This window comes from Muscardinus avellanarius (genome assembly GCF_963383645.1).
Source record: "Muscardinus avellanarius genome assembly, chromosome: 3".
Lineage (NCBI taxonomy): Eukaryota > Metazoa > Chordata > Mammalia > Rodentia > Gliridae > Muscardinus > Muscardinus avellanarius.
In genome coordinates this window covers 51,390,662-51,417,345 of record NC_137788.1, presented here as the reverse complement: position 1 = coordinate 51,417,345, position 26,684 = coordinate 51,390,662, and the positions used below count along the sequence as shown (strand labels likewise).

The window sequence follows — 26,684 nt, the reverse complement described above, 5'->3', positions numbered from 1 at the left end:
CCTATCCTCTCTCATCCCCAGCCCAAGATCTGGCCGGGGTCTAGCTATGAGTGAACCAGGCTTCCTCCTGCTGCCAGGACTTCTGGATCAGACACCCCGGGTCATGGCCCTGATCCCTGTATCATTTGCATCCTGTGGAATACTGTCACAAGGCTGGCCTTCATAACAGCATGTGACCATCCTTCTCGGTGCTAGCTACTCTTATTATTCTGAGCACCTTTCAGGAGCCAGGCCCTGTAACCAGACAAGCCTTCCAGGTGATTGAACTAAGTACTTTTTTGTATCATCTCATTTAATCTTCATTATAATCCTGTAAACTAGACACCATTAATATGTTTATTTAAAAGTGAGGAAAGTGAGGCTTTTAAGGGACATTTCTCCAAGCCACACAAAGAACAAAGTAAATCTTCTGTTACACTGTGTTGCTCTTCAAGTCTTCTTCCTGCGTTTGGACCAACTCGCTCCCTGCAGCAGGTGCTTTCTTACTGAGGTACCTTCCACAGTGCAGCATGGTGATAGATTCACTTGTCTACATCTCATTAGGCTGAGAGCTCCCTGAGGGTGGGGACCATGTTTTACTTATTCCTGTTCCCGGTGCATAGCATAGTCTGGTACACAACAAGTACTCCAAGGGATTTTTGTTGACTAAATCCCATCAGATTTTTTTTCCTCCTTCTGGTCTTTATTGCTGAAGTCTCTGTATGTCCTCTATCCAAACTCACCTGAGATATACCAGCTCTAGAATCAACATTAGCAGTTAATTCTTGTGCCTGAAATAATATGTGTGTGTATATATATGTATGTGTTTAGGTGTTTGCTATGGTATCAACTCAACAAAACAACTAGGTTTTCCAAACACTTGTCTACCTCAAAAGATTTTTTTTTTGCCTGAGTCAACTCCCAGCCAGAGTGATATTGTCTCTTTTCAGGTTACCTATCACATCCGGAGGCACATGATATCTATTTGCCCATCTGAAGTTAATTTGGATCACAAAATCAAGATATTGTCCTGTTTCTTCTCTATATAGTTAACATTCTTTTTTTTTCTTTTAACTATTTGTGAAGAATATTTAATAACATACATACATCCTGTGACTCATGAACATTTCTTCTTGAATTTACTGATGATTTCTGTCTGTCCATGTCTTTATTTTTTAATTTTTTTCTATTGGTGCATTGTATTTATCCATCATAATGGGATTAAAAAAACTTGTGTAGACATACATGCACTAATCACCCAGTTAGTTTAATATGATAACTGTGAAATGATTCTGCAATTAAATGTGATATCTGACCCTAGAATATGTCTTCTACAGGCAGGGAAAATGCTATAAAGGACACAGAATAAACATTAGATGTCTTACCTAAAGCAATGTAAGTCTTTCATTTACTATCTAGAATCAATTAACAAGAGAGAGTCTCCCTTAAATCAAACAATCCTCAAGTTCTATTCCTCTTTGATATCCTAGGACCCTGTGTGAGACTCCTGGCACCATGATGGGGTCTGTATAGATACAGGACCAACTAAACAATATTGGTATTTTGAAATGAAAGACTCTTGTTCTGTTTGCATATGTCTAAGATTTTTTTTATTATAAGATAATACAGAAGTGATGATATGATCCCCACAGGAACATGAATATAAAATGAAAGGACAGAGGTCCTTAATGCAAAGTCATGGAACCTTTTTGATCAGCACCTGCAAGTGCTATTCAGTCCCCATTCATGATCGCTGAATACTCTTTCTGGTGTTCAACCAGCTTCAGGAATACTCCGTATTTCTTGTCATAATATCTGTGGGAGAAAAATGAATATATTGAACAATCTCAAGATGAAGCTGTGGAATGGGCTCAACACCCTTACACTTGGAAGGACTGAAGTACATCTCTTAGGATCATGCCAACACCTCTCAGGTTTCAAGGGCTTACAGCATCCTGAACTCTGAATTAGCATGTTTCTTACCTACTATCTATCAACTGTGTGAAATACTCTTATCTCCATTTTTGAGTTCATGACATTTGTTTAGGGAGAGATTATCCAAAATAGTATAGCTAAAACCTAGCAGAGCTGGGATTTAAACTCAGATTGCTCTGACTTCAAAGCCTCCACTGCACTGCTGAAAAGCCAAGGCTTAGTACAAACCCCTTCAAGTCTCCAGTTTCCATAAGTATCTCCTATGTGACCGGCCACAGGTTTGATGACTGATGCAAAAGCACAGCCTGGCTAGCGACGAGACCGAACACTTGAACCACTCTACCAGATCCCACAGCTGGAGGTCCTTGGCAGACTGCTTTCTCCAGGTGTGAAACCTCATGGGAATATGACTGAGGACTGTCCTTCCAGGCACCTGGTAGTGGATCCTGCTCTCCCTCTGTTCTCTCTGGCTGACTCTTCAGGTGATGCCTGTCAGAACTGGTACAGCCAGGAGTCACACAGTGGTCCAGCCATCACTTTGAAAGTGACAACAGCAACCTAGACAGATGGCACCTGGGTCATGCAACTTCATCCTTCTCTTCGTTGGAGCTGCTGATGTGGGGTTGAGGGCTGGTAAATCCAGTTCAGCATCCAAAGATACTGAAGGAGCCTTTGTGGGAGCAAAGGTGTAAGCTTATGAACCAAGGGAGAGAGGCTCTAAGAGTAACTCTGGATGCACACAGGGGCCTCTGCTGGCCACACAGTTCTACTTCATGTATTCTGATACTGTAGAAGTTGTGATAGGGTCAAACACACAGCTGAGGTGGGGGCAGGCTGAAGCCGAGGCTTGAATCTCAGTGTGGCCTATGACTAGTCCTGTGACTCTGGACATGGTGCATAATCTAGTTGTGTTTAAATTTCCTCACTTGTAAGTGGAGGTAAATTATAGGATCTAGCCCAACAGAGATGTGGTGTGAATTAAATGAAGCAGTATATGTATGTGGGTGTATGTGTGCATCTCTATATAGATGAAAGCCAGGCATGGTGGTGCATGCTTATAATTCTAGTACTTGGGATGCTGAGACGGGAGGATTGCAGGTTTGAAGCCAGCCTCAGAAACTTAGTGAGACCCTTCGCAACTTAGCAAGACCTTATTTCCAATTTAAAAAATAGAGCTGGGGGTGTAGCTCAGAGGTAGAATGCCCATGGGTTCAATCCCCAGTACCACAATAAATAATTAAGTAAACAAATAAATAAATAAATAAGTAGATAACTAATACTTAGAACAATGCCTGACTCATTTAAATCATATAAGAGCTAATTACTACCTTTAAAATTGAAATTTACTCTCAATCTAGCAACATTTTGATATTGCTAATACACACTCAGTGAGCCTCCAAATTTTTATTACTAATAGAATAATGTTTGGGGACAGCGTCCTGCTTATAATGATACTTTATGACAATATAAAGTTGGGTAATTTACCACACTGAGATGGATTTCCTGATTTTGGAATGTCAAAACTGCTAGAAAGGAGCTAAGGGTAGCATCCTTCTCATATACTTGTAGATTTCCAGGTTTTTTTTTTTTTTTTTTTTTGGTGGTACTGGGGTTCCTGGAAACCCTTCTCTCCGGGCTACACTCCCAGACCTACTTTTTATATTTTTATTTGGAAACAGGGTCTCTTAAGCCAGCGAGGCTGGCTTTGAACCTGCGCGATCCTCCTGTCTCCGCCTCCCAAGCCCAGGGATTACTGATTGTGTTGTAGCAACTGACCTTACTCTTTGCATAAGTGAATCATATAATATTTGTCTTCTTGTAATTATCTTATTTTGCCTAACATGAATCTCAAAGTTCAGTCATGTTATGATGTATGTCAAAATTCTTTCTTCTTAAGGCTGAATAGATTGTGCCATATGCATCTGTAATTTTCTGCTTATATATCAATTCACTGGTGTATACTTGGGTTATTCTTATGGTTTTAGCTATTGTTAATCATTCTGCTGTAAATATGGATATATATATATATATATATATATATATATATATATATATATGTATCTCTTCAAGATCCAACTTTCAGTCCTTTGAGGTATATACCCAAAAGTAGAATTGCTAGATCATATATTAATTCTACTTTTGGTTTTTTATTGTTGTTTTGTTTGTTTGGGGTACTAAGGATTGAATCCAGGGTCATTTTACCTCCAAGCTATACTACCTCCCAAGTTTTTTTTTTTTTAATTTTGAACAGAGTCTGGCTAGGTTGCTGTAGGTCTCACTGTTATTGAGCTGGTCTTGAACCTGTGTTCCTTCATCTCAGCTTCCCAAGTACTGGGATTATAGGTTTGTGCCATCACACCCAGCTGCTTTTAATTTTTGAAAGAACTGCCATGTTGTTTTTAATGGCAGCTCTGCCATTTTGTTGCACAAGGATTCCAATTTCTCCACATCATTGCCAACACTTGTTATTTTGTTAGTGCCTTGCACTAGCCATCCCAATGGGTGTGATGTGGTATTTCATAGTTTTCATTTGCATTTTCCTAATAGTGACATTGAGTAATTTTCCATGTCTTTATTGGCCACTTATATATCTCCTTTGGAGAAATATTCATTCAAGTCCTTTACTCACTTTTGAATTAGGTTATTTTGTTGATTTTTAGGGATTCTTTATATATTCTGAATATTAAATTCTTAACAGATATAAAATTTGTAAATATTTTCTTCAATTCTGTGGGTTACCTTTTAATTTGTTGATAGTGTATTTTAAAGCACAATATTTTAAAGATACTTTTATGTGATTGTTCTAAAGCCCTATATGAATTTGGTTTGAGCATAGGGCCAAATTTGGTGCCATCTTTAAAATTTGATTTTTGTTGTTGTTTTTGGTACTGGGAATTGAGTCCAGGGGCATATTAACTTTTTTTGGAAACAGAATCTTGTTAAGTTGCTGAGGGCCTTGCTAAGTTGCTGAGGCTGTCTTCAAACCTGCCTCCTGTCTTAGCCTCACAAGGACTGGGATTACAGGTGTGTGCCACCATACTCAGCTAAAATTTGCTCATTCAACTGTAGTCATTACATTAGGCTCTAGATAATCTAGACCTTTTTAGGCATCAGAATCTCCCCTCTCTCCTGAAATCCTGTCTCAGACCCTCAAGTACTGGAATGACAGGCCTGTGCCACCATGCTCAGCTAAATTTTGCACATTCAGCTGTAGTCATTAGATTAGGCTCTATGTGATCTAGACTTTTAAAATTATCTCCTCTATCTCCCAAATTCTCTTCAACTCAGTTACTTCTGTGTGGCACAAACCTAAGTAAATTTCCCATAAAATTAAACTCTGTGTGTGTGTGTGTGTGTGTGTGTGTGTGTGTGTGTGTGTGTGTGTTTAATGCTTAGGACTTTAATAATTTCATTTTCTAAGTGGTTTTAAGTATAGTATTTTCTATGAATTTTAACACAAAGTGTACTCAGTGTATTAGTTTACTACTTTTATCATACACTGGCATCCTTTTTAACATCTAGAAAGACTAGATGTAAATATATTAGGTTTAAGCCAGAAGACCCAGAAGGAAATTGGCTCTACTTTCTATATGCAAACCTCTATGCTGCCTGCAGATGGTGCTACAACACTGCGTGTATCTATCCAGAATGGCTGCCAGCAGCCACTAGGAAGGCAGATTGTTTTCAAAAGCAACATGGGTGTGGGGGGTTGGGGGCGGGTGTTACTGGAGGAACTAAAAACAGATTTCCCTCAAAAGTCTTGAGAAGGTCAAGGAAGAGACGGAGAAAGGTAACCTGTTTCTAATTTCAAAAACCAAGGATGCTCTAGCAGCCCCCAGGGAAGCAGAACCTGGTGGCGGCATCTCCGGGCTCCCATGGTCATTGGGAACTTGGGTCTTTCCACATTCCTGGGCTGAGTCCCCCTTGTAAGGGCTTGCTCCTCTGAGCCTGGCATTTAGAGAGGGGTTTATATTCCCGGGTTTAATTTAATACCCCAAATCAATCTGGACATAAAGAAGAACAAAGAAATCAGACTGCTTTTTTTCCATGGATATTTCCCGGGTATTTCTGCTAAATACCCTGCTTTGTTGGAATCTGTGCTTTGTGTGTCTATCGCATGAGATGGCGGGACTCATTTTTATGTCATAACATAAAATACTTTCCTAAATTTATACAGGGACTCACATAGCCGTCTCTTCATCTCTTCATCTTCAAACTTGCTAGCAGTGACTTATAGAAATACTCATCTCTAATCTGGACTGCTCAAAAAGCCTTCTATCTGGTCTCTCTGCTTCAATTTTTACCTCCCTCAAATTAATCTTTTAAGAGATTGCTCTAAAATCTGTATGTGGCCGAGACTCATCACTGTTTACGGTTCAGTGCCTCTGCTCTGCTTGTGGCATGAGGTTCAAGGTCTCCAGCGGCTGAGGAACTCTTTCGGAGGAGCTGACTTCTCCTGCTGCGCTTCCTGCCACTCCCCATTTCAGACTTGTGTTCGGAATTATGAGTTGTTTATAGTGACCTCAACATACCAAGCTGTTTCCACTCTTATAATGCTACATATGTTATTATCTCTATTAAAAAATGTTCTTCCTAGCTGGGTATAGTGGCACATGCTTGTAATCCCTGTACTTGGGAGGCTGAGACAGGCGGATTGCAGGTTTGTGGCCAACCTCATCTACTTAGGGAGGCCATCCAAAATTTAGCGAAAGCCTGTTTTAAAATAAAGAATAAGCCGGGCATGGTGGCGCACGCTTGTAATCCCAGCATTCGGGAAGCTGAGACCGGAGGATCGCGGTTGGTGGACAGCCTCAGCTTCTTAGTGAGGCCCTCTGCAACTTAGTGAGACCCTGTTTCAAAATAAAGAATAAAAAATAGGGCAGGGGGTGTAGCCCAGAGGTTGAATGTCCCCGGGTTCCATCCCCAGACCCGCAAAAAAAAAAAAAAAAATAAAAAAAAATAAATAAATAAAAATAAAAAATAGGGCTGAGGGTATAGCTCGGAGGTAGAATGTCCCTGAGTTCCATCCTCAGTATAGAAAAAAAAAAAAAAAAGATTAAAAAAAATGTTCTTCCTCCCTTGGCTTGCCTAGCAATTTCTTTTGAACATTTAAAATCTGCTGAGACTTAACCTCCTGCCCAAAGCTTTCCCTCATCCCTCTAGGGTCATATCTCTTTATTTTTTGGGGTACTTTGCCACCTGGTAACACTTCCACGGCAGAACTTAGCTCTTTGCTATGAAATGATCTATGTGCATAATAAGTCAGATAGTGTCCTCTTCCCGCTAAATCATGGAGCTCACCTTAGTGCCTTGAATATAGCAGGGGGTCAATAAATATATATTGTGTTGATTTAGGATTAAAATATAGATTGAGTTCATTTTATAGTTCTCAATGCCAAGCGAGACAAAGCATGGCTGGATGCTACTGAGTCCTTTGATGGGATATAAAGGATCCTCTCTTTTTTTTTTTTTTTTTAGAACACAGAAGGTTTGCTGCTAGTGACCCCAAGATAAAAGCAATGGTCTGAGAGTTCAGAAGCTTACATCTGTGGCCCAGATCTGGCTCTACCTAGCTCTTAATTTTAGGTAAATGAAAGTAACCTAATCCCTGTGTGAGTTAGTTTTCTCTACTGTTAAAAGGTCTGAGCCAGCCATAGTGGCGCCCGCTTATGATCCCAGTACTTGGGAGGCTGCGACAGGAGAATCCTGGTTCATGGCCAGCCTCAGCTACTTAGGCCCTCCATAACTTAGTAAGACCCTGTTTCGAAAAATAAAGAGGAAAAATCAAACTGGGATTGTAGATCAGAGGTAGAATGCCACTGGGTTCAATTCCCAGCACCACACACATATACCACCACCCCCCCCCCAAAAAAAAAAAAAAAAAAAGAAAAAGGAAGGACTGGACTAGGTGGCTCCCAGGTTGGCTTGGATCTACAGCTGCGCGCACTTGCATGTTCTCATTCTTTAGCACTGTGCACATAAAAAAAATAGAAACTTACGTTTTATCCTCATGTCTCGGGAACACAACTTTCCCAACTTTGCTCATTCTTGCCATCGCCTCCTGTTTAATGGAAAACAAGGCGGACAGCTGAGATGGAAAGCAAAACCAAAGAGAGGCTTGTAACAGGCAAGAACAGTCTCATTAGGATTCACTTCCCTCTAAGATATCCAGTGAGTTTGTATTATTTTCAACTTGTTTTTCTCTGGAAAAAAATGATAAAACCTAATGAATATTTAAGGTTACACTGTGACCACACATCCTGGGCTTAATAAATAGTTGTGTGTTGAGACCTCTGGGGCATAAACGGCCCAACAGGCAAAACACTGCTGATTGCCTCCAGGGATCAGTAAAAGGAATTACTTCCCTTCACTACTTGGACCCAAAGGCATAAGAAGGCAATAAAATCAGCCACTGAGTATACTGTCTACCTAACTACAGATAACAGTAACAAATGGAACCCGCTTTGCACTTTTAGAGAAAATATTTAAGATCTCTTCAGTTCACCTTGAGCTCTTTGCCCAGCAGTCTCTGAAGGGCTGAGTACAGATGTGAGGCCTCAGGGATGAGTCCAAGTGACCTGACTGCTGGAATGTGACTTGAGGACCTTCTTGTTCTCTCTTTGGGGCACTCAGGCAGATAGCATGTTCTAGCATTTGGGAGGACGTGGTGCTGTGCATACAACATCAAGATCCACCATAGATTGTGCCGGCTCCATTATGTGTATAGAGAGCATAGGCTTCCTTGGGCGGTCTCCAAAGGCTGATAAGGCCAGAAGGAAGTTAGTGAACCCAGGCTTTGAGGACAAATAGAACTGACTAAGGAAGATTGCAATCAATGGCACAACAAAGATCCACAGAATAGGCCTTGTCTTGGGAGCATTTATTGAACTCTTATTGTTAAGGGTGTAGTAATTCTGGAGTTGCACGTACAACTGTGTGTGTGTGTGTGTGTGTGTGTGTGTGTGTGTGTGTGTGTGGTGTGACTGAGAATTGAACCCAGAGGCATTCTACTTCCAAGCTATACCCCTACCCTTATTTATTTATTTATTTATTTTCTAACAGGATCTCCCTAGGTCGCTGACAGTCTCCTGAATTTGCTGAGACTGGTCTTGAGCCTGTGTTCCTCCTGTCTTAGCCTCCCAAGTACTGGAATTACAGACATGCGCCACCATGTCTGGCTCATATTACAACTTCTTATGTTACATATTTATTAATTATTATGTTTTAAACACTGCTAAGGATACAGATTTATGAAGCACATCCTCTATATTCTAGAGAAACTCGGTACTAGTGGGGAAGGAAAGTATGCAAAAAGCTAGTTACTATACAGAGCATGCAAGCCCCTAGGTACCTTCAAATTATATCCAATTGTCCCCTAACCATCTTTGCCACTTCACTGTGACTGATTTATTTGCATATCACTAACTTCCTTCTGACATGCATTTACTGATTTATATGTTCATTACCTGCCCTCTCCCTTCTTTCCCCTAACTGTGAGCCACATCAGGGCACTTTGCTTACTTTCAAACCTTAGCACCTAGAATATTCAGGAAACACAGCAAGCTCTTTCATGTGCCAAGCACAGCAGTCAATACATATGGATCCCAGAGGGGAAGACTGAATGCCTCACAACAGAATGGAAAAGACATTTGCTGAGATCAAAATAGACTAGGATAAGTACTGTGCTGGAAGTGGATGAACTTCTTTTCAATGATTTTTAAAGGGTTAAGGAGCCTGCTAGCTCTTTCATTTGCTAAGGTACACACATTTGTACTGCTTCTAGAAGGGTGCTCTGCAGATTCTTCCACAAGGATAGCATGAACATTCTCAGCTAGTTATCTGATTCCCAAGCCCTCAAAAGATGAAAAGGTGCTTGCTGACTGGGAGATCAGAACTGCTAAGCGCTGCAACCAAACTGATAGGAGGAAGAAATGTGATTGAAAGTTATTGACAAGGAAACCATAGAGACAAGACAAAAACTAAACAATGGGTGCCTGGAGTCATCTTGTGAAGGAGCAATCAGCAAACACATCTTCCGGAGGTTGCTTCTGCCCCATGTAGAGCAGTTAGGAGCTCTGCCCATCCCAGCACAGGTTGGAGTATTTTGCTTCATAAATTAGTTCTGATTTCTTAAAAGCATCTTCATGTGTTTCTCAGATGCTTTCAGCAATCCCCATCGTTAACTTTTCTACTCATTCTAGTGTTTTGGTCCTGGCCTCTTCCTCTTCTGGGCTTCAGAGAGGACCCTGGCCCAGGTCACCACCCTGGAATCTTGAAAACGCCCCCGGGGCATGGCCCTCCTGGTTGTGTTCAGGCCTCATACTTGAGATAATATCCCAGGACTGCCTTCATGGGTGGGATCTGGGAAACGTGTTTTATAGAAGGTGCTCTGTAAATGTTATTTTCCTTCCCACAGTAACAGATGTGCGGACAAACTACAGACATCAGGGAATTCTTTCATCCTTTCTTTGCATTACATTTGCTTGTTTTAATAATAAATGACTGAGAAACACTCGCAAGATTTTAACAGATTTTAAAAGATTTTAACAGAGGTTATATTTTATTCTGAAAAAGAACCCACTTAGAAGTTAAACTTTGGTCAGGTACCCAGTTTACTGTGAAGATTTTATGGGACTCATCCTCATCTCCTACCTCCCACAGCAACTTGTGCTTCCATCTACCAGAGTGTTTATGACATGGCGCCATAATTTTTTGTTAACACACCAATCTCCCCAACTAGACTGTGAGCTCCTTAAGTCAGGAATTGTTATAATTATTTTCACTGCCAAACTCAGCATCTGGCATATCACACACACTCAGAGAATGTTGACGGAATGAATGAACTTAAAGGGTAATAATATAAGTGACAGAATGTTAAAATGGAAGTTTTGGCTGAGATCTAAAGATGACAGATATAAGACACCAAAGTGGGCTGGAAATAGACCACCCTGAAGAATTTGTAGAAAGGTAGTTGAGGACCCATGAATCAACTCTTAAACCTTTCACCCACATGAACAGTCAAAGAGATGGAGTTTTAGGAGACAGCCAAGGGTAGATTGGCCATCAGTCATCCTTCTAGACTGAGGTGTGAGGGGAGCCACCCCCACCTCCACAAGTCAAGGCTTCAAGGCCTCACTAAGACCAAAAGGGAACTGAGTGCCTGGCCCTGAGACTCACATGTAGAGAACTGTGGGCAATGCCTGCAAGGAAGAGACTAGCAGGCTGGCAGCTTCAGCATAGAGGCAAAGGACAAGTCTGTTGGGCTCTGGGAAGGTGGCTGTTTTCTGCAGATCTTGGGGAATTCACACGTGAGAAGGCTACCTTGGGTTGTCTTAGATCCTGTCTAATATGATCACCTAAAGAAGCTGGAGGAGAACTACTAGATTTCTAAGGAATTAAGAGAAGAGTAAGCAATCTATTAAAATAGAGAAGCCATAGGAAGGACAAAGACACTGCAGGTGAGAGGTTTTCAGAGGTAGAAGGTCTCCAAAAATTTCTATGGTGGAGCTTTAAAAGACCAAGAGCTAGCCACCCACACAGATAGGTGGGGAGAGCATGAAGGGCACTTATGACAGTGCTGATCAGGTAAGAACTATACTACACCACTAACCTCCCTTTTCCCTCTGCCCTCCAGTGGCCTCAGGAGAGAAAGAAGAAAGATGATTTGTTGGAGAGGAAGTGGATGAAAAAGAAAAAAAGAATCTGATCTCAGCACCTCTTCTTGTTTGTGCAAACACCAGTTGGAGAAACTGGGGGATGTCCTACCTTTACTTTCATATGCCCCTTGATATTTGCAAATCCAAATTTGGGCTATGTCTCACAACTTAAAGGGACTCTAAACTCGATCATCTAAGTGACTTTGTTTTTATCTAAGAAAGTAATGGCACTACCAACATTTTTCACCAGGGTAGCGAAAAACTAGCTCCACTGCACAAATACAAAGGGGTCATGATAGAGAAAAAGTTGGATTTCAATTCTGTCTCAAAAATTGTGTGAACTGTGCTGTGCAATGTTTTGTTTTCTTCAACTCATCAAACACAAGTTACATGTGCATAATAAGGGTTGGATAAGAACATATTAAGGTGTTAACAGCTTCAATAACATGGGTGTTTCTGTATTATTATAAACATGTTTTCTGTATGTAAATATTTTTACAGTGGCATATATTAATTCCATCATTGCAAGGAAAATACAAGTATTCTACATCTTATTTATTCATTTTTGGTACTGGGGATTAAACTCAGGGGGATTATACCTCTTAGCTATACCTCTAGCTCTTTTTTTACTTTATCTTTTATTTTGAAATAATCTTGCCAAGTTTCTGAGGCTGGCCTTGAACCTTTGAGCCTCTGGTCTCAGCTTTCAACATACTATGATTATAGTCATGTGCCACCACACCTGGCTTAATTAAAAAAAAAATTAATGCTGTACTGAGGATAGAACCCAGGGCATTCTACCTCCAAGCTACACCCCCAGCTCCATTTTTTATTCTTTATTTTAAAACAGGGTCTCACTGAGTTGCAAAGGGCCTCACTAAGTAGCTGAGGATGTCCACGAGCCACGATCCTCCTGTCTCAGCCTCCCAAATGCTGAGATTATAAAAGTGCACCACTATGCCTGGCTTCTTTGTTCTTTATTTTGAAAGAGGGTCTCACTAAGTTTTGGAGGGGCTCACTAAGTCGCTGCGGCTGGCTGTGAACTTGTGATCCTCCTGTTTCAGCTTCCCAAGTACTGGGATTACACGCATGTGCGACCACAGCTGGATATATATTAAAAGTTAGGATTACACAGGGCGTCAAGAAGATGCCGGCTTGCCTGCTGGTCTTTCAAGGCAGGGCTGCTTATGGGTACCTGACACCATGTGAAGGGTGACTGCGAAGGGGCCCTGTCATCACAAACAGCACTGCTGAGTTTTCCAATTTCTCTAAATAACTAACAGAAAACCGAAACCTCATGAGCCCACTGACTGCATGAAATCTGGAAATCACCACGGCAGAACAATATGAATTTATTATGGAAATGCTGACACATCCTAAATATAGTCACCCCTCCCCGATATATTTCTGTTCAAAAGGGTTTATTTGAAGTTGGACTCTAAATTCATGCTTTCTGTCAGCAGCCAGGGGCTGGGCCATCTTAATTTGCAGCACGCTACCCTCTTTGTTTGAGAGTCTAGACAGCACAATGAATAGAATGACTTTTCTTTTTCCTTTTGCCCACACAATGGAAGCTTTTTTAAAACAAAATATTTTGTAAAATAGCATTTTAATCACTTCTTTTCTTTTTCTCTCTAAGGCTGAGCTATAAATAAACCATGAAAGTTCACATTTGATTGTCACTTCTGAAACCGAGTGAAGGGCTTCTGGAGGAAAAAATGGGGTCCCTGTGGCCGGCTGTGAAAGCCCTCATTCATGGGGTTTGACCCTTCACTGGTGTGTCAAGCCTGGGAGAGCCGTCAGCACACCCTGCTCACCACTTCTCCGCAGGCAGCACTGGCTCTCATCAGGCCTCCGTGTGGGCAGGGAAGCACCCAGGTCCTGGGTGTTAGGCCCTGGCTGGCAGCTACTAAAGAGCTTCAGACTGCATTGGCATGAGGAAAAACATGGGAAACAAGAGAAGGAATGAAGGGGCTCTTCTCCACCCTTGGAGAAAATGTGCATTCCTTGAGTGGCAGACACACTGATGTTGGCAACTTGGCGAGAGGAGATATCATACCTTCTCCTTACCCTGGGGAGCCATGGCATTAAGATTTGTACATGCCAGGCATAGTGGTATGCACCTGTAATCCCAGTATTTGGGAGACTGACACAGGAGGATTGAAGGTTTGAGGCTAGCCTTGAGAATTTAGGGAGACACTTAGAAACTTAGCAATATCCTGTTTAAAAATAAATTTAAAAAATAAAAAGGGCTTGGAACTTAATGCAGAGGTAGAATGTCCCTGGGTTCAATCTGTAGTACCCGCTTCCCTCTAAAATTAAAGACTTGGGGAAGACTTCCAGGTTGTCTAGTGCAGTCTGTAGCCTAACAGTGTCCAGAATCATGATCTGTAGGGGAGAATAAACAAAGACCTGGTGCTGGTGGGAACTAGCTAAATGTGAACTCCCAGAAGAAGGCACCATGTCACTACAGGGTAATGCCTGGCATAGTCCCTTCATCCTAGCCTCTAGAAGTGCTGGGTTAATGTCTCTCCATTGCAGAATGAAAAGATGATGTCTTCCATAACAGAGGCAACATGGGATCATCAGTGCTGGGACTCCCTAAAAGGCATATGTGCACATAGAATGCTCTTGAGAAGAGCCATCAGGATTTTGAAGAAAAATACTGGAGGCACCATTTATACTAGGATTAGCCTAAAGAAACTGATTAAGTTTTACCAGCATGTACTGGACAGATTGGCACTAGACCCCCTAGTTGAGTCACATGTTAGACTGGCATGAATCACATGAGCTATGTGAGGCCTCCTGAGAGAGTGGGGTGCCCCAACAAGAGACGGCTGCAGGGGCCTGCCTATCTGTCCTCTGCTTCTGGGTTTTGCTACATGTGGTTTAAATGTTCTATTTTTGTGCAGTTAAAGCTATTATCTAATTTTAACCCTCACAAAAAGGGGCAAGCAGAAGATGAAGAGTGGATTCCAGGTAATGGTGTTAAGTCAAATTCAAGCAAAAAAGCAAATTGTGACATTTTACTCAATATTAGCTCTTTACATTTTTTTAAGGAAAAAACAATAAACATCAAGTCAGATATAGCAAGAATTAGAAAAAGAATTATCAAGAAGATGGAGAAATGGACAAGCCAGCACCTACAAAATATTTTAGAAGTCATAAAATATATTTAAAAATGAGCCAGGGATAGTGGCACATGCTGGTAAAAAAGAACTTGGGAGACTGAGACGGGAGGACTACAGATTTGAGGACAGTTTCCCCACATAGTGAGACTTTCATCAACTTAGTGTGATCTTGTTTCACAAAAAAATATTTTTTGGACTAGGGGTGTAGCTTGGAGGGAGAATGCCCCTGGGTTCAATCCTCAGTACCAAAAAACATATTTAAAATAATTAAAATAATAACTGGCCTTAAGCAGATAAGACAGTGGACCTTTAGATAATACAAAATGTTAGCATGATGCTGCATGATAGGAAAAAACATTTGAAATAGTTTTGTTTCAGCTACCTATCTGCTACTTTATAATATATAAACCCAGAAAGATACACTTATGCAACTTATGCATTTATGTATGTTTCTACATATTGAGGATGAGGCTCAGTTTTTTTTTAGCTGAAAAGATAAATGTTCTAAAAATCTGGTTTGTGATATCTCCACAGCCAACCACCGATGTCAGTGGTATGTCAGTGGTCCAAGCCAGCGCTTCCTATGCGTTTAACTGTTTTTAACCCTTGGTAAAATGTAGTGACACAGACATCATCTATCCTCACTTTATCAACGACCGAACTGAATATAGAGCAAATATAGGTAAGTTCCTCAGGATCATAAACCTAATTGCTGTCAAGCCAGAACTCAAGCCCAGTTCTGACTCTAGACCATTGCTTAGCCCGACCCTCAAAACCCGACAGTACCATCTGCCCTGTGAAGAAAAACACTTGATCCTTGAGTCCCCACGGCTTGAGTTCAAATCTCACTTCTTCTGCTTATTAGATTGGGGTGTGTGTGTGTGTGTGTGTGTGTGTGTGTGTGTGTGTGTGTGATAAACGCATCCATACAATGATACAGGACATTGCACCTTTTCAGAGATGCTGACACAGAGCTCTGAAATACATGAATCTGCCTTCCTGAGGAACTCTGACTCATTTTACTGGAAAAACAAGTTCATGTGCTAATGTGTGGGCTGAGGCACATGACCTCTCCATAGAAAAAAATAGAAAATACAGCAATGTGATATTTTTTCTGCAAGAGGCATTAAGAAATGGCTAATTGTTCTTTTATTTAGTTTTTGTCCTCCTTTTTGACAGTCATCTCTTGACCTGCACCTGGCATTCTGTGTAACCCATAGGCATCGGACATACAATGTCAATTGAGAAGCAGAAAGGGATGAGACAGAAGTGTGGGAGAGGTCTTCATCATTAATCATGGTGTGAAGACTGGCATTTCATTTCTCTTGTTAAATATATCTATCACGCATGCATACACACATTTATCTATCTTGCTCAAAGTGTTGATTATATGAGTGTACACATTTACCAAAATTCAGGAAACTATGTTCTTGACATCTATGTATTTTACTTTATGTAGATTATATTTCAACTTTAAAATGTAAAAAAGTAAAATATTGTATTTGTGTACAAGTATGTCACTGTATTTATATTTTATTTTTTAATTATAAAAAGGCCTACCAAGTGGAAGAAATATTTAGATGCCCAGTTCTCCAATTCTGACTATATAACGCATCTCCAATTAGTCATTTGATTATAAAAGAGGGGATGGAATGGAGGCTCTCTAAATTCTATAGGATATGAAGCTGTTAGAGGAAAAAACTAAGTTTTATAGATTTAAAGGCTTGGGGTTGGATCTAGTTTCTGATATTTCACAGATGTGTGAACTAAGCCTCAGTTTTCCCAAGTACAAAGTGGGACTAATTATGTCTACTCATGGCACGGTGGGAATTCTAGTCCTCAACTCTCTGGCTACCACTTCCTAACTGGTTTCCTGATTTTACTTTGGTCACGTTTTTACAGTAGTCAAGGCTGGTCAGGAGGATTTTGCAGAAAGAGGAGCTACAGTGGGGCAATTAAAATAATAGTCTTAGAGAATGCTTTAGCGCTTACCAGTTGTATGACAATGATCAAGCAAATTACTTGCTTTTCTTAGGACTCTTCCTGAAAATGAGCTTAGCAAGAGTGTGCCTCTTGTAGGACTGCCAAGATCTTGTGAGTGACTTCAGGGGACACACAGAACAGCACTGGCACTTAGCACACCCTCGACAAATCTGACCTATTTGCTATCCTGCTAGCATGTGAGCTCCATGAGGCTAGGGAGCTTTATTTAATTCATTCACTGCACTAAAAACTGTGCCTGGCTGGAATATTCAATCTATTGGTATTGGTTGAATGAATCAATGTATGAAGTGAATTAGATTTTATCTGCCTCAGCTGCTTTTACCCACAATATTTTTGACATAACATGTTTTTTTTTTCACACCAACCAATTGCCTAACTCTCTAGATACCAACTGACATCCTGCAATTCAATTCTATTCTCACACTGACTAAGGCCAGACTCGACTGTTAAAGGCTCAGTCCCACAGGACCTCCACTTCACAAGTCCTGGGCATCCCCATACCAGTGACCGACTGTACACTGGAGAATCCTCATACCTCTTATTCCTCTATGTTGGTGATTTACTACAATGGGCTCACAGAACTCAGGAAAATTCTCTCCTCTCACTATTTTTTTCATAATTGTCATTATGAAGACTCAGAAATAGCCAAACAGAAGACATGCACAGGACAAAGTATGGGGTGAGGAGGGGTCCAGAACTGCTACATCCTTTTCAGGCAGGCCACCCTGTCAGTACTTCCTTGTTCACCCATCTAGAAGCTTTCTGAATCCCACCATCTAGAGGTTTTGATGGAGATTTCCTTACATTTGCATAAATGAGAAAAGCATTGGCCATTGTTGACAAACTCAATCTCTAGCTCCTCTTCTCTCCTGGAAGATCAGAGAAGTTCCAACCCTTTGCCATCAGTCACTTCATTAACACACACAAGACATCACTCTGGAAATGCCAAAGGTTTAAGAGCTTTGTTTTTTAGGAGCCAAAGGTTTTTGTAGGTGCCAGAAACCAGGAACAAAGACCAAGCATTTATTTTTCAATGCATCACAGTATCTTCCTCTCCTAAAAACCGCAATAGACCCCCATTGCTTGCTTGCTTTCTCTCTCTCTCTGCTTGCTTGCCCTGTCTTTCTTTCTTTCTTTCTTTCTTTCTTTCTTTCTTTCTTTCTTTCTTTCTTTCTTTCTTTCTTCCTCCTCCCTCCCTCCCTTCCTTCTTCCTTTTCTTTCCTTTCCTTTCCTTTCCTTTCCTTTCCTTTCCTTTCCTTTCCTTTCCTTTCCTTTCCTTTCCTTTCCTCTTTCCTTTCCTTTCCTTATATTTTTTTGAAAGAGCGTCTCCCTCACTCTGCTGCCCAGATTGACCTCTTAGTCTCAATCTTCCTGCTTCTGCCCTCAGCCTCCAGAAAAGCTGGATTTAAAGGAAGTGTTCCTCTCCCCTTCCCCTCCCCCTCCAGGATACCATGGCTTTTAAATGGAATTCAGGTAGCTTTGCTAGGGAGTCCTAGAACTTCAAGACAGACCTTGTACCTTGGTTTTCAGCCTCATCTCATGTCCTGTTCCCTAGGCCATGTTCTGAAACCACACTAACCACCTTGACACTGACCAAATATACCAAGCTAACTTCTTCCAAGGTCCTCCCACCTTTCTCAGGAATGCTCTCCTGCATTATTTATTATCTGTTTTTTTTTCATACGATTAAGGTCCTCTTCAAATATACTCTCTAAATAAAATATAACTATAGTGATACACTTGTACACAAATATAATGTTTTTCTGTTTTTACAATTTTATTTTGGTGGTACTGAAGGTGGAACCCAGAGGCTTTCTATCTCTGGGCTATACTCTCAGACATATTTTTTATATTTTATTTGGAAACAGGGTCTCACTAAGTTGCTAAGAGCCTCACTGAGTAGCTGAGCTGGCTTTGAACCTGTGGGATCCTCCTGTCTCAGCCTCCCAAGCGCAGGGATTACAAGTGTGCACCACCACAACAGGCTGATTTTACAATTTTAAAATTGAGATGTAGTATACATAAAGTAAAATATGTAGATGTTAAAGGTACAGTTTGGTGCATTTTGATAAATGTGTACACTCATATAATCAATATAATAGATATGGCCACTCTTGACTAAAGGAGTCCACTTCTCCCAAACGCCAGCTATCACATCCTATCCTTTTCTTATCTTTATAATCTTTCATAGAACATAGATAGCCTCATCCAAAATTATATTGCTAATGTATTTGTTTGTTCTTTCTCTCCTCCTCTGTGGCCCTTGCCTCTGTTCCTCCTTCCTGAATCTGAGCACCAGGAAAAACAGTTTCTTGGCTATCTTCTTCATTGATTTATCTCTAACTTTTAGTAAGGCCTTAAATGCCATCTGAAAGTATAACTGTACTATATTTATATTTAGCCAAGGAAGCATAAGGTGGTAGAGTGAGCTGTGATACAAATAATAACAACTATATAGTACCTATATTTTACCTCATTGGGTCCTCACAAGCATTCTGTGATGAAAGTCTGATCTAAGTCGATGATGAGGAAACAGAGTTCAGAGAGGCAAGTGATCTGCCTGAGCTAGTAAAGGCTAGGCCAGGATTTGAAACCTCCTGCAACTCATGAGTAAGACCAGGCCCATTCCTTGAGGAGCTTGCTGTCAATAGGCAATTCTCCAGCTTTAGTTCCTGATAATGTATCTTCATCTGATGACTTTGGGGCCCAGTAAAACTAAAAAATATTGCCTCCTCCAATGTCAAAGACAAATCCAATCATGGTTATTATATTATACTTACAAAGTTAAGAAGGTGGATTCATAGATGTTTAGAAAGACTGTTCCTATTACTTTTTGAAACAAATAAAATTACTGCCAGCTGTGTGACCTTGACCAGAACCCTTCCTCTCCCTGGGACACACTTGCCTTATCAGTAGAATGAAGGAGTGGGATTAAATAATCACCGAAGTCTTTGCCAGCTGTGCAGTCTATTGACTGAATGCACATATGTTTTTTGACTCTCAGTTGACAAGTGACTCCTGACTCCCAAAGGTACACTGTGTGAAGGTTTTACTGGCCACTCACAGAGACACTGTCCACAAGGTGTAGTTGCATTCCAGTTTGGATCTCTGGCTGATATGGCACAGGCAAGTGATTGTAAAATAGTAAAACTACTTTTCTCTCTTGTGAGATTTCTGAAGTAGGTTCCTAATATATGGTCCAGCTGCTAAGGTCTGGGTCCAAATATGAATATTGTGCATGTATTCATTCTACTCACATGAATTTGATTCCAGTCTTATGAGTTTTCTCAAGGCAAAAATATCAATCTTCTCTTGCTAAAAGCATCAGAGAAACAACACTCATCTAGTTATCTTTTGTTGACTGAAACAGAAGTGATCCTGCTGGCATGACTGGCCAAGGAAGCATAAGGTGGTAGAGTGAGCTGTGATACAAATAATAACAATAACAACTGAATGATAATAACAATAATCACAGCTAGTGTTTATGGAGTACTTAAGACTGCTAGCATTGTATTAAACACTGTACCTACTTTATATGTCCAATTGAAGAACAAAGAAACATACAGCTCTGGATCCTATACTATCAACCATTCATTGTGGAACAAGGACTTTGGCGAAACAGAGATGACAATCCAAATCCTGGCTCTACCATTTCACATTCTGAGTCTCAATTTCCTCATTTTAAGAGTGTGGATTTTAGTATCCATTTCACAAGCCTGTTGTAATTGCGGGCTAAATGTTTAAAATTATAAATATTATTATTATTATTATCATTATCATCATCATTATTTACCCATCAACTGAAATAAACCTTATTTTCCCAGACACTTTATTAAAAGGTTAGAGTTGCCATGTATGTATGTTTCAGGTAGGTGAGGTAGGTGGTCTGGAGAAGGGCTGGGCTGTCAGTATTGTTATGGATCCTCATTACTATTTCCTGTCAAGTATAAAAGCCTGCTCCTGTAAGTTTTATATCATCTAATGATAGAGATGCAATCCTGTACTTTCCCTGCATCTCACAACTGTCACCACCAGCCTCTTGCTAACATCTCTGTGTTAAATGAGTCTAAGGTTCCTAAATCACATCCTCCCTATCCATCTGAAAGTTTTCCATTATCATGAAAGGTTTTTTATAAGATCCATCTAATACTCAAGTCTACGGTTTCAAAATGTTGCTAATTCCAGGGGCCCATATCACCGCCGCTTTGCTTCAGTACTTACTCCCACAGCCGCACTCTGAAACTTATCAACCAAGACGGCTGCCATACTTATGTACAATCCTATATACTGACAGCCGCTTTCTGACTTTAATTGCCCATCAGTCCAGTTCTTTGATTTGCACAATCATCCCTACTAAACATCCTTCTCTGCTTCATGACAATCGTGATCTCTTCCTTTCTTTTAATCCATAGTCTCAGCAATAATTTCAACCACAGCTATCTTAGAGTCCATTCATTTATTATGCCAAATATATTTACCAACAAGAATAATCACTTATGTTCTCTTAGTTGCTAATTTCAATGGGTATACTTATTCCACTGAAACAATTTAGTCACGGTGATCTTCATTTATGGCCTGAAGGGAGAAAATTTGCTTAGGATGGAACAGACCAGCATTGTGCTGGAAACATCTTGAAAATTCTCAGGTTCTAAACTCCTTAAAATTTTATGCTGCCTACTTAAAAGTTAATTTTTTATTGAGAATATATTTTACGCAGCAGATCAGAAACCAAAATTGGCTGTAAAGTAACAAAACATGTGATGGTATTAATGTAGTAAACAATGATTGAGCAGCAAGAGATATAGGTGGTAACGAGGCCATTTGCTGTGTTTAGGCAGATGAAAAAACAAATTATTCAGGACGCAGGTTATCTATTCACCCATCTATCTTTCCATGCTCTATCAACTTCCTGGATTTTGGATCATCAACTCTTCTGGGCTAGCACCATATTGGTGGTGGAGCCTGGAGAGCCCAGCCTAGACTCTAGACCAGCCTTAGTCTGTCTTAATATAGAGAACCCCTTTTTATAAGACAGCCTTAGTCTGTCTTAATATAGAGAACCCCTTTTTATAAACCAACTTTTGGTGAGGGGATATAAACAAAGAAGTTGAATCTGATGTCAAGATTTGAGGAGGTTAAGGATTGTGTCAAAGCACCAAAGCAAGAGAAGAGCTGAAATAAAGGTAGGAAGCCAGTCAGAGAGGAAGGAAGCAGAGGCCAGGCAGAGAGAAGAGAAGGAAAATGAATCTAAGTCCAGGATAGATTATACATTGGTTTATAGTCTTTTCTGTGTTTTCTCTGGTTTCTATCTTTTCACTTTGCACAGTAGAATATATATCTGTGTGTGTGTGTGTGTGTGTGTGTGTGTGTGTATGAATTCTACTATATATGAATAGTATATACTATATGAATTTTACACACACACACACACACACACACACACAAACACACACATATGTATTGTACTTAAATGTTTCCTTCAATAAACTGTGAGATGGGGAGACCATTTATTTTATATTTCCAGCACTTGATATAAGTAGTGCAATAATGCATGTTGAAAGAATAAAAGAATGAATGATTAAATGGATTAATGGATAATGAGTAACTCAGGGTGGGACCCAGAATATCTATACCAAACAACACTAGGATCTACCTCAGTTGTACTTTTTGGTGTTTCCTAAGTGCCAGATCAACACATTCTTCATGGTCAGATGTCAGGCAATAAGACCACAAGCTCATGTGGGGTGCTTGTAATCCCCATGCTTGGGAGGCTGAGACAGGAGGATCATGCAGGTTTGAAGCCAGCGAGACCCTGTTTCCAAATAAAAAGTATAAAATAGGTCTGGGAGTGTAGCCCGGAGGTAGAAGGGCTTCCAGGAACCCCAGTACCACAAAAAAAAAAAAAAAAAAAGAAAGACCACAAGGTCTCTGGACTGTATAAATTTGAATCTTGGCTTTTTTACTGGCAAAAAGAAATGGATGGCTTGGGCAATTTATTAACTCCTTTGTGTCTCAGTAGACTCATTTTCAAATAGAGATAACTACTCAAAGGGTTGTTAAGGCAAAAGAGAAAAATGAATGGAAACAATTTAAATTATTGCCTGTCACAAAGTAATAGCTAAAAAAATGTGAGTTATTTTTATTCTAATAATTTTCATATTCTCCCCTCCCCAGCACTACACCGGATCTTGTAATGTTCTCTTGAGTGCTGCTATTTAAAGACAGCACTGCCTAATCTGCTGCTGCGTGTGACATGCTGCCTGGGCAGGGGAGTGATAACGAACATGGAATGCAGGAACCATTCAGCACTGAGCGCCAGCTGATGCCTCTGGCTAATGAAGGGAAGGAAGAAGAACAATGAGCAGAAAGAAGGTTGGAGACAATAAAAGTTGTAGGAACTTCTAGATTTGGGAACATGAAGTTTATTTTTGGCTTGGGCTTCCATGTCTTTTACATAAAACAAAGAAAGAAAACAACAATATCAGCTGTGTTTACGACTATGAGCTTGCTCTGGCTTTCACAATATGGGTAATTCAGTCTGCTTTCCTCTGGATACCATATTAGAGACAGGCACATGGTATGCTGAACAAAAACAAAATAAACAACAACAACAAAAGCTGATCCAGAATACAGGAGGATCCAGGCTTGCATTAATCTTAGTCTGGGCTCTGTTGTTTTTTTTTTTAAAATAAGTTTCTTCCTTTCTTTGAATCTCGATTTCTTCTCAAAAATGGGAAGTCTGAGCCAAGTGAAGTTAGTTTCATTGTTCAACAAATAGTTTCTCAGTATTTGTCATGTGGTAAGCATTGTGCTAAGCACCATGGAAACATCAGGCAACCTCATAGCTTGGATCCCTGTCTTCAGTGAGTGTAGAGTCTACTGGATGAACACAGGTGCTAGGGAGAGTGTAAGAGGGAGTTGAATTTAGTCCCATAGCTTGTAGAACTACCAGTTGAACAAGCATTAGTCGGGTAAAGAAAGTTGGTAAATAGGGTTCTAGAAGGCAGAAAGGAATGCATATTTTAAGCTCCCAAGTCAAGGTAAGATGGCACATTTTACTTCATTAACATGTTTGACTATAATGCACCAATAAAAAAAAAATTTATAAAAAGGTTTGAAAGGAGCTGGACAAGATAGAGTGCACATGCAATCCCAGTACTTGGGAGGCTAAGACAGGAGGACTGCAGGTTGCAGTAACTTAGTGAGGCCCTGTCTCAAAATAAAGACAAAAATGGACTGGGATATAGCTCAGGTAGAATGTCCCTGGGTTGTCAACACACACACACACACACACACACACACACACACACACACACACACCTGAAAGAAGTCCAAGATGGTTCCAGTAGACAGAATAAAGGGAAAGACTGAGAAGAGCTGAAGCTACAAATGAAGGCAGGATTCAGATTTTTGGGTGGCGTTTTACATTTTATTAAAGGGGAGACACTGAAGAGTGTTAAGCAAGAGTGATCCTATTTATGTTTGCAAAAGATCATTTTGGCTGATGTATAGAGAAGAGATTAGAGAATGGTAAAGGAAGAGAAAAAGAGACCATTCAAAAGGCCCTTGGAGTATTCCAGGTAAGATATGAGAGTGACTTGGACTAGAGTGGGCACTGGAATTAAAGCAAGTAGAGGACTCACGAAACATGACTATAGTTTATGATGACAGTATGTGAGATGGAGGAGGGAAAAATAAGGGAGGGTTCTGAATGTCCCTGGGGTTCTGGCAAGAAAGATGAAGTCGATGTGGTACCATTTACAGAGAGTGCCATGTACTGGGTGAGCGCCAGTTTTTTAGGCAAAGGTGAAGATGCTGAGTTCAGCTTTAAACATGTTCAAATTGGGATACCTGTGAGTTATTTAAGTAGAGGTGTCCTGTAGAAAGCTGTAGAGCGGCAGGCTCAAGAATAGGAAGTGAATTCTGAAGTGAGCAAGATGGAGGGATCCTGTAGACCACCATAAACATTGGATGAGAGAGAAGGGGAAAGTGGAAAAATATTTTGCAAAGAAATATTCAGAGCAGTGGGAAGAAAACCAAAAAAGTCTGCTTTCAATGGAAGAAGGAAGCATTCCACTTTGCAAAACGATGCCAAGGGTAAAGAGAGTAAGGACTGAAAAGCTCCTGGGCTCTTCAATGCTCTAAGTTAGCAGGAAGAACCTATGCTACCTTGTGGAATTCTGGGAGTGGAAGGCAGACCGGCCTTGGTTAAAAAGTGGAGGTGTTGGTGAGAAAATCATGATAGTGAGGACAGACACCCTTAATAACAATTTTTGGCTGTGAGAGGCAGTCACTGGATAAGCTCATAGATTTAAAAAAGGAACTTAACGCCGGGCGTGGTGGCACACGCTTGTAATCCCCGTGCTTGGGAGGCGGAGATAGGAGGATCGCACAGATTTGGAGCCAGCCTCGCTGGCTTAAGAGACCCTGTTTCCACATAGAAACGTTAAAAAATAGGTCTGGGAGTGTAGCCTGTGGGAGTGTATCCCAGAGGTAGAAGGGCTTCCAGGAACCCCAGTACCATCAAAAAATAAATAAATAAATAAAAATAAAAAAATAAAAAAGGAACTTTGTTTTTAAGATAAGAGGGTTTATAGGAGCATAGTCAAATAAAAATAATATGAGGTACAGGGATCATTTAAAATTTTCTAGTAGACACTTAAAAAATTTTAAAGGTGAATTTAATTTATTTTATTTAACCTATTATTCCTCAAATATTATTTCAACAAGTGTTAAATAACAAAATTATTAATGAGAAATTTCACATTCTCTTATACATACATATAAATTCTTTGAAATACGGTGTGGATTTGGGTTTAGCTATAGTTGACTAGTTGCTACTGTGCTGAAAAGCACAGCTCTACAGCAATGCTGAGATTATGATTGGCAGTTTTGAAGGAGAGGGTGACGATACAGGGGTGAGAGAGGATAATGGACTGAGTGGCAAGACAGAGGCAGTGGGATACTAAGGAGCCTCTGATTATAGGGAGACATACATTCCTTTATAACAAATGTGAAGACAAATAAAAAATGGTCTGGTTATAGGCAGTGGTGCTGATAAATGTTCAACAACTGGCTACACCACTTCTGGGCATCTACCCAAAGAATGGAAACCAAACTACCAAACTAATGCCTGCGTATCTATGTTTATAACAGCACAATTCTCAACTGGCAAACCATAGAACCAGCCAAGATGTCCATTAAAAGACGAATGGATTACAAAACTATGAGGTATATACACAATGGAATTTTACTCAGCCATAAAGAAGAACCAAATTATTTCATTTGTAGGGAAATGGATGGAGGTAGAGAACATTATGCTAAGTCAGATTAGTCAGTTACAAAAAGTAAAACATTGGATGTGCTCCCTAATATGTAGAACCTAGGGAGAAAATGGGTCATCCGAGTAACTCTAAATGAGGAAGAAGAAATCATAGATGAGCAAATAAGACAACCTAACTAAGGGGGATGGGAGGAGGAAGATGAAAATTCCCTAATGTCCATGATGCACATTCACAAACACATCAAAACCAATCAACTAAGCCAAACATGAGAAGGAGGGAGGGGGGAGAATATGGGGTGGGATTTGGGGAAGGGCTAAATGAGTGATGTGTGCGTATATGCCTTTACCATCTTGAATTCTATTAAGAAGTATAAATACAATACATTAATACATTTTTTTAAGAAAACCCTAATTTTTAGAACCTATCAGTTTCTGTGTTATGAATACTTCTATTGTGGACATTTCAAACTAGTAATGCAATGGTACTGAATGTAGAGTTGGAAGGAGCTGTGCACAGTCTACTCTTGTGAACAGGTCTGAGCTAGCTTCAGCATATCAGTGGATGGAAGAAAGCTGAGAGATTTGACGATGTTGACTTAGACTGTTTTGTGGCTGCTATATCAGGGTATCACAGACTTGGAGATTTATAAACAATAGAAGATTTTTTGGCTCACAGTTCTGGAGGTCAAAAAGGCC

The 26,684-nt window shown here is 40.3% G+C and overlaps 1 protein-coding gene across 4 annotated transcripts in view; it reads right to left on the bottom strand.

Annotated features, from left to right (window-relative positions):
* Window positions 1-1,712: 1,712 nt before the first annotated feature.
* FGGY (FGGY carbohydrate kinase domain containing) overlaps window positions 1,713-26,684 on the bottom strand; it is a gene marked incomplete at both ends in the record, with an annotated part of 387,201 nt that continues 362,229 nt past the window's right edge. For 3 of the 4 annotated variants that reach the window (XM_080692605.1, XM_080692604.1, XM_080692607.1), the window contains 2 exons: window positions 1,713-1,794; window positions 7,914-7,975. In XM_080692605.1, coding sequence (XP_080548731.1) covers window positions 1,713-1,794; window positions 7,914-7,975 — 144 coding nt within the window. Of the gene's footprint in view, window positions 1,795-7,913; window positions 7,976-26,684 lie in introns of those variants that run through there. The other variant, XM_080692606.1, reaches the window with a different exon arrangement.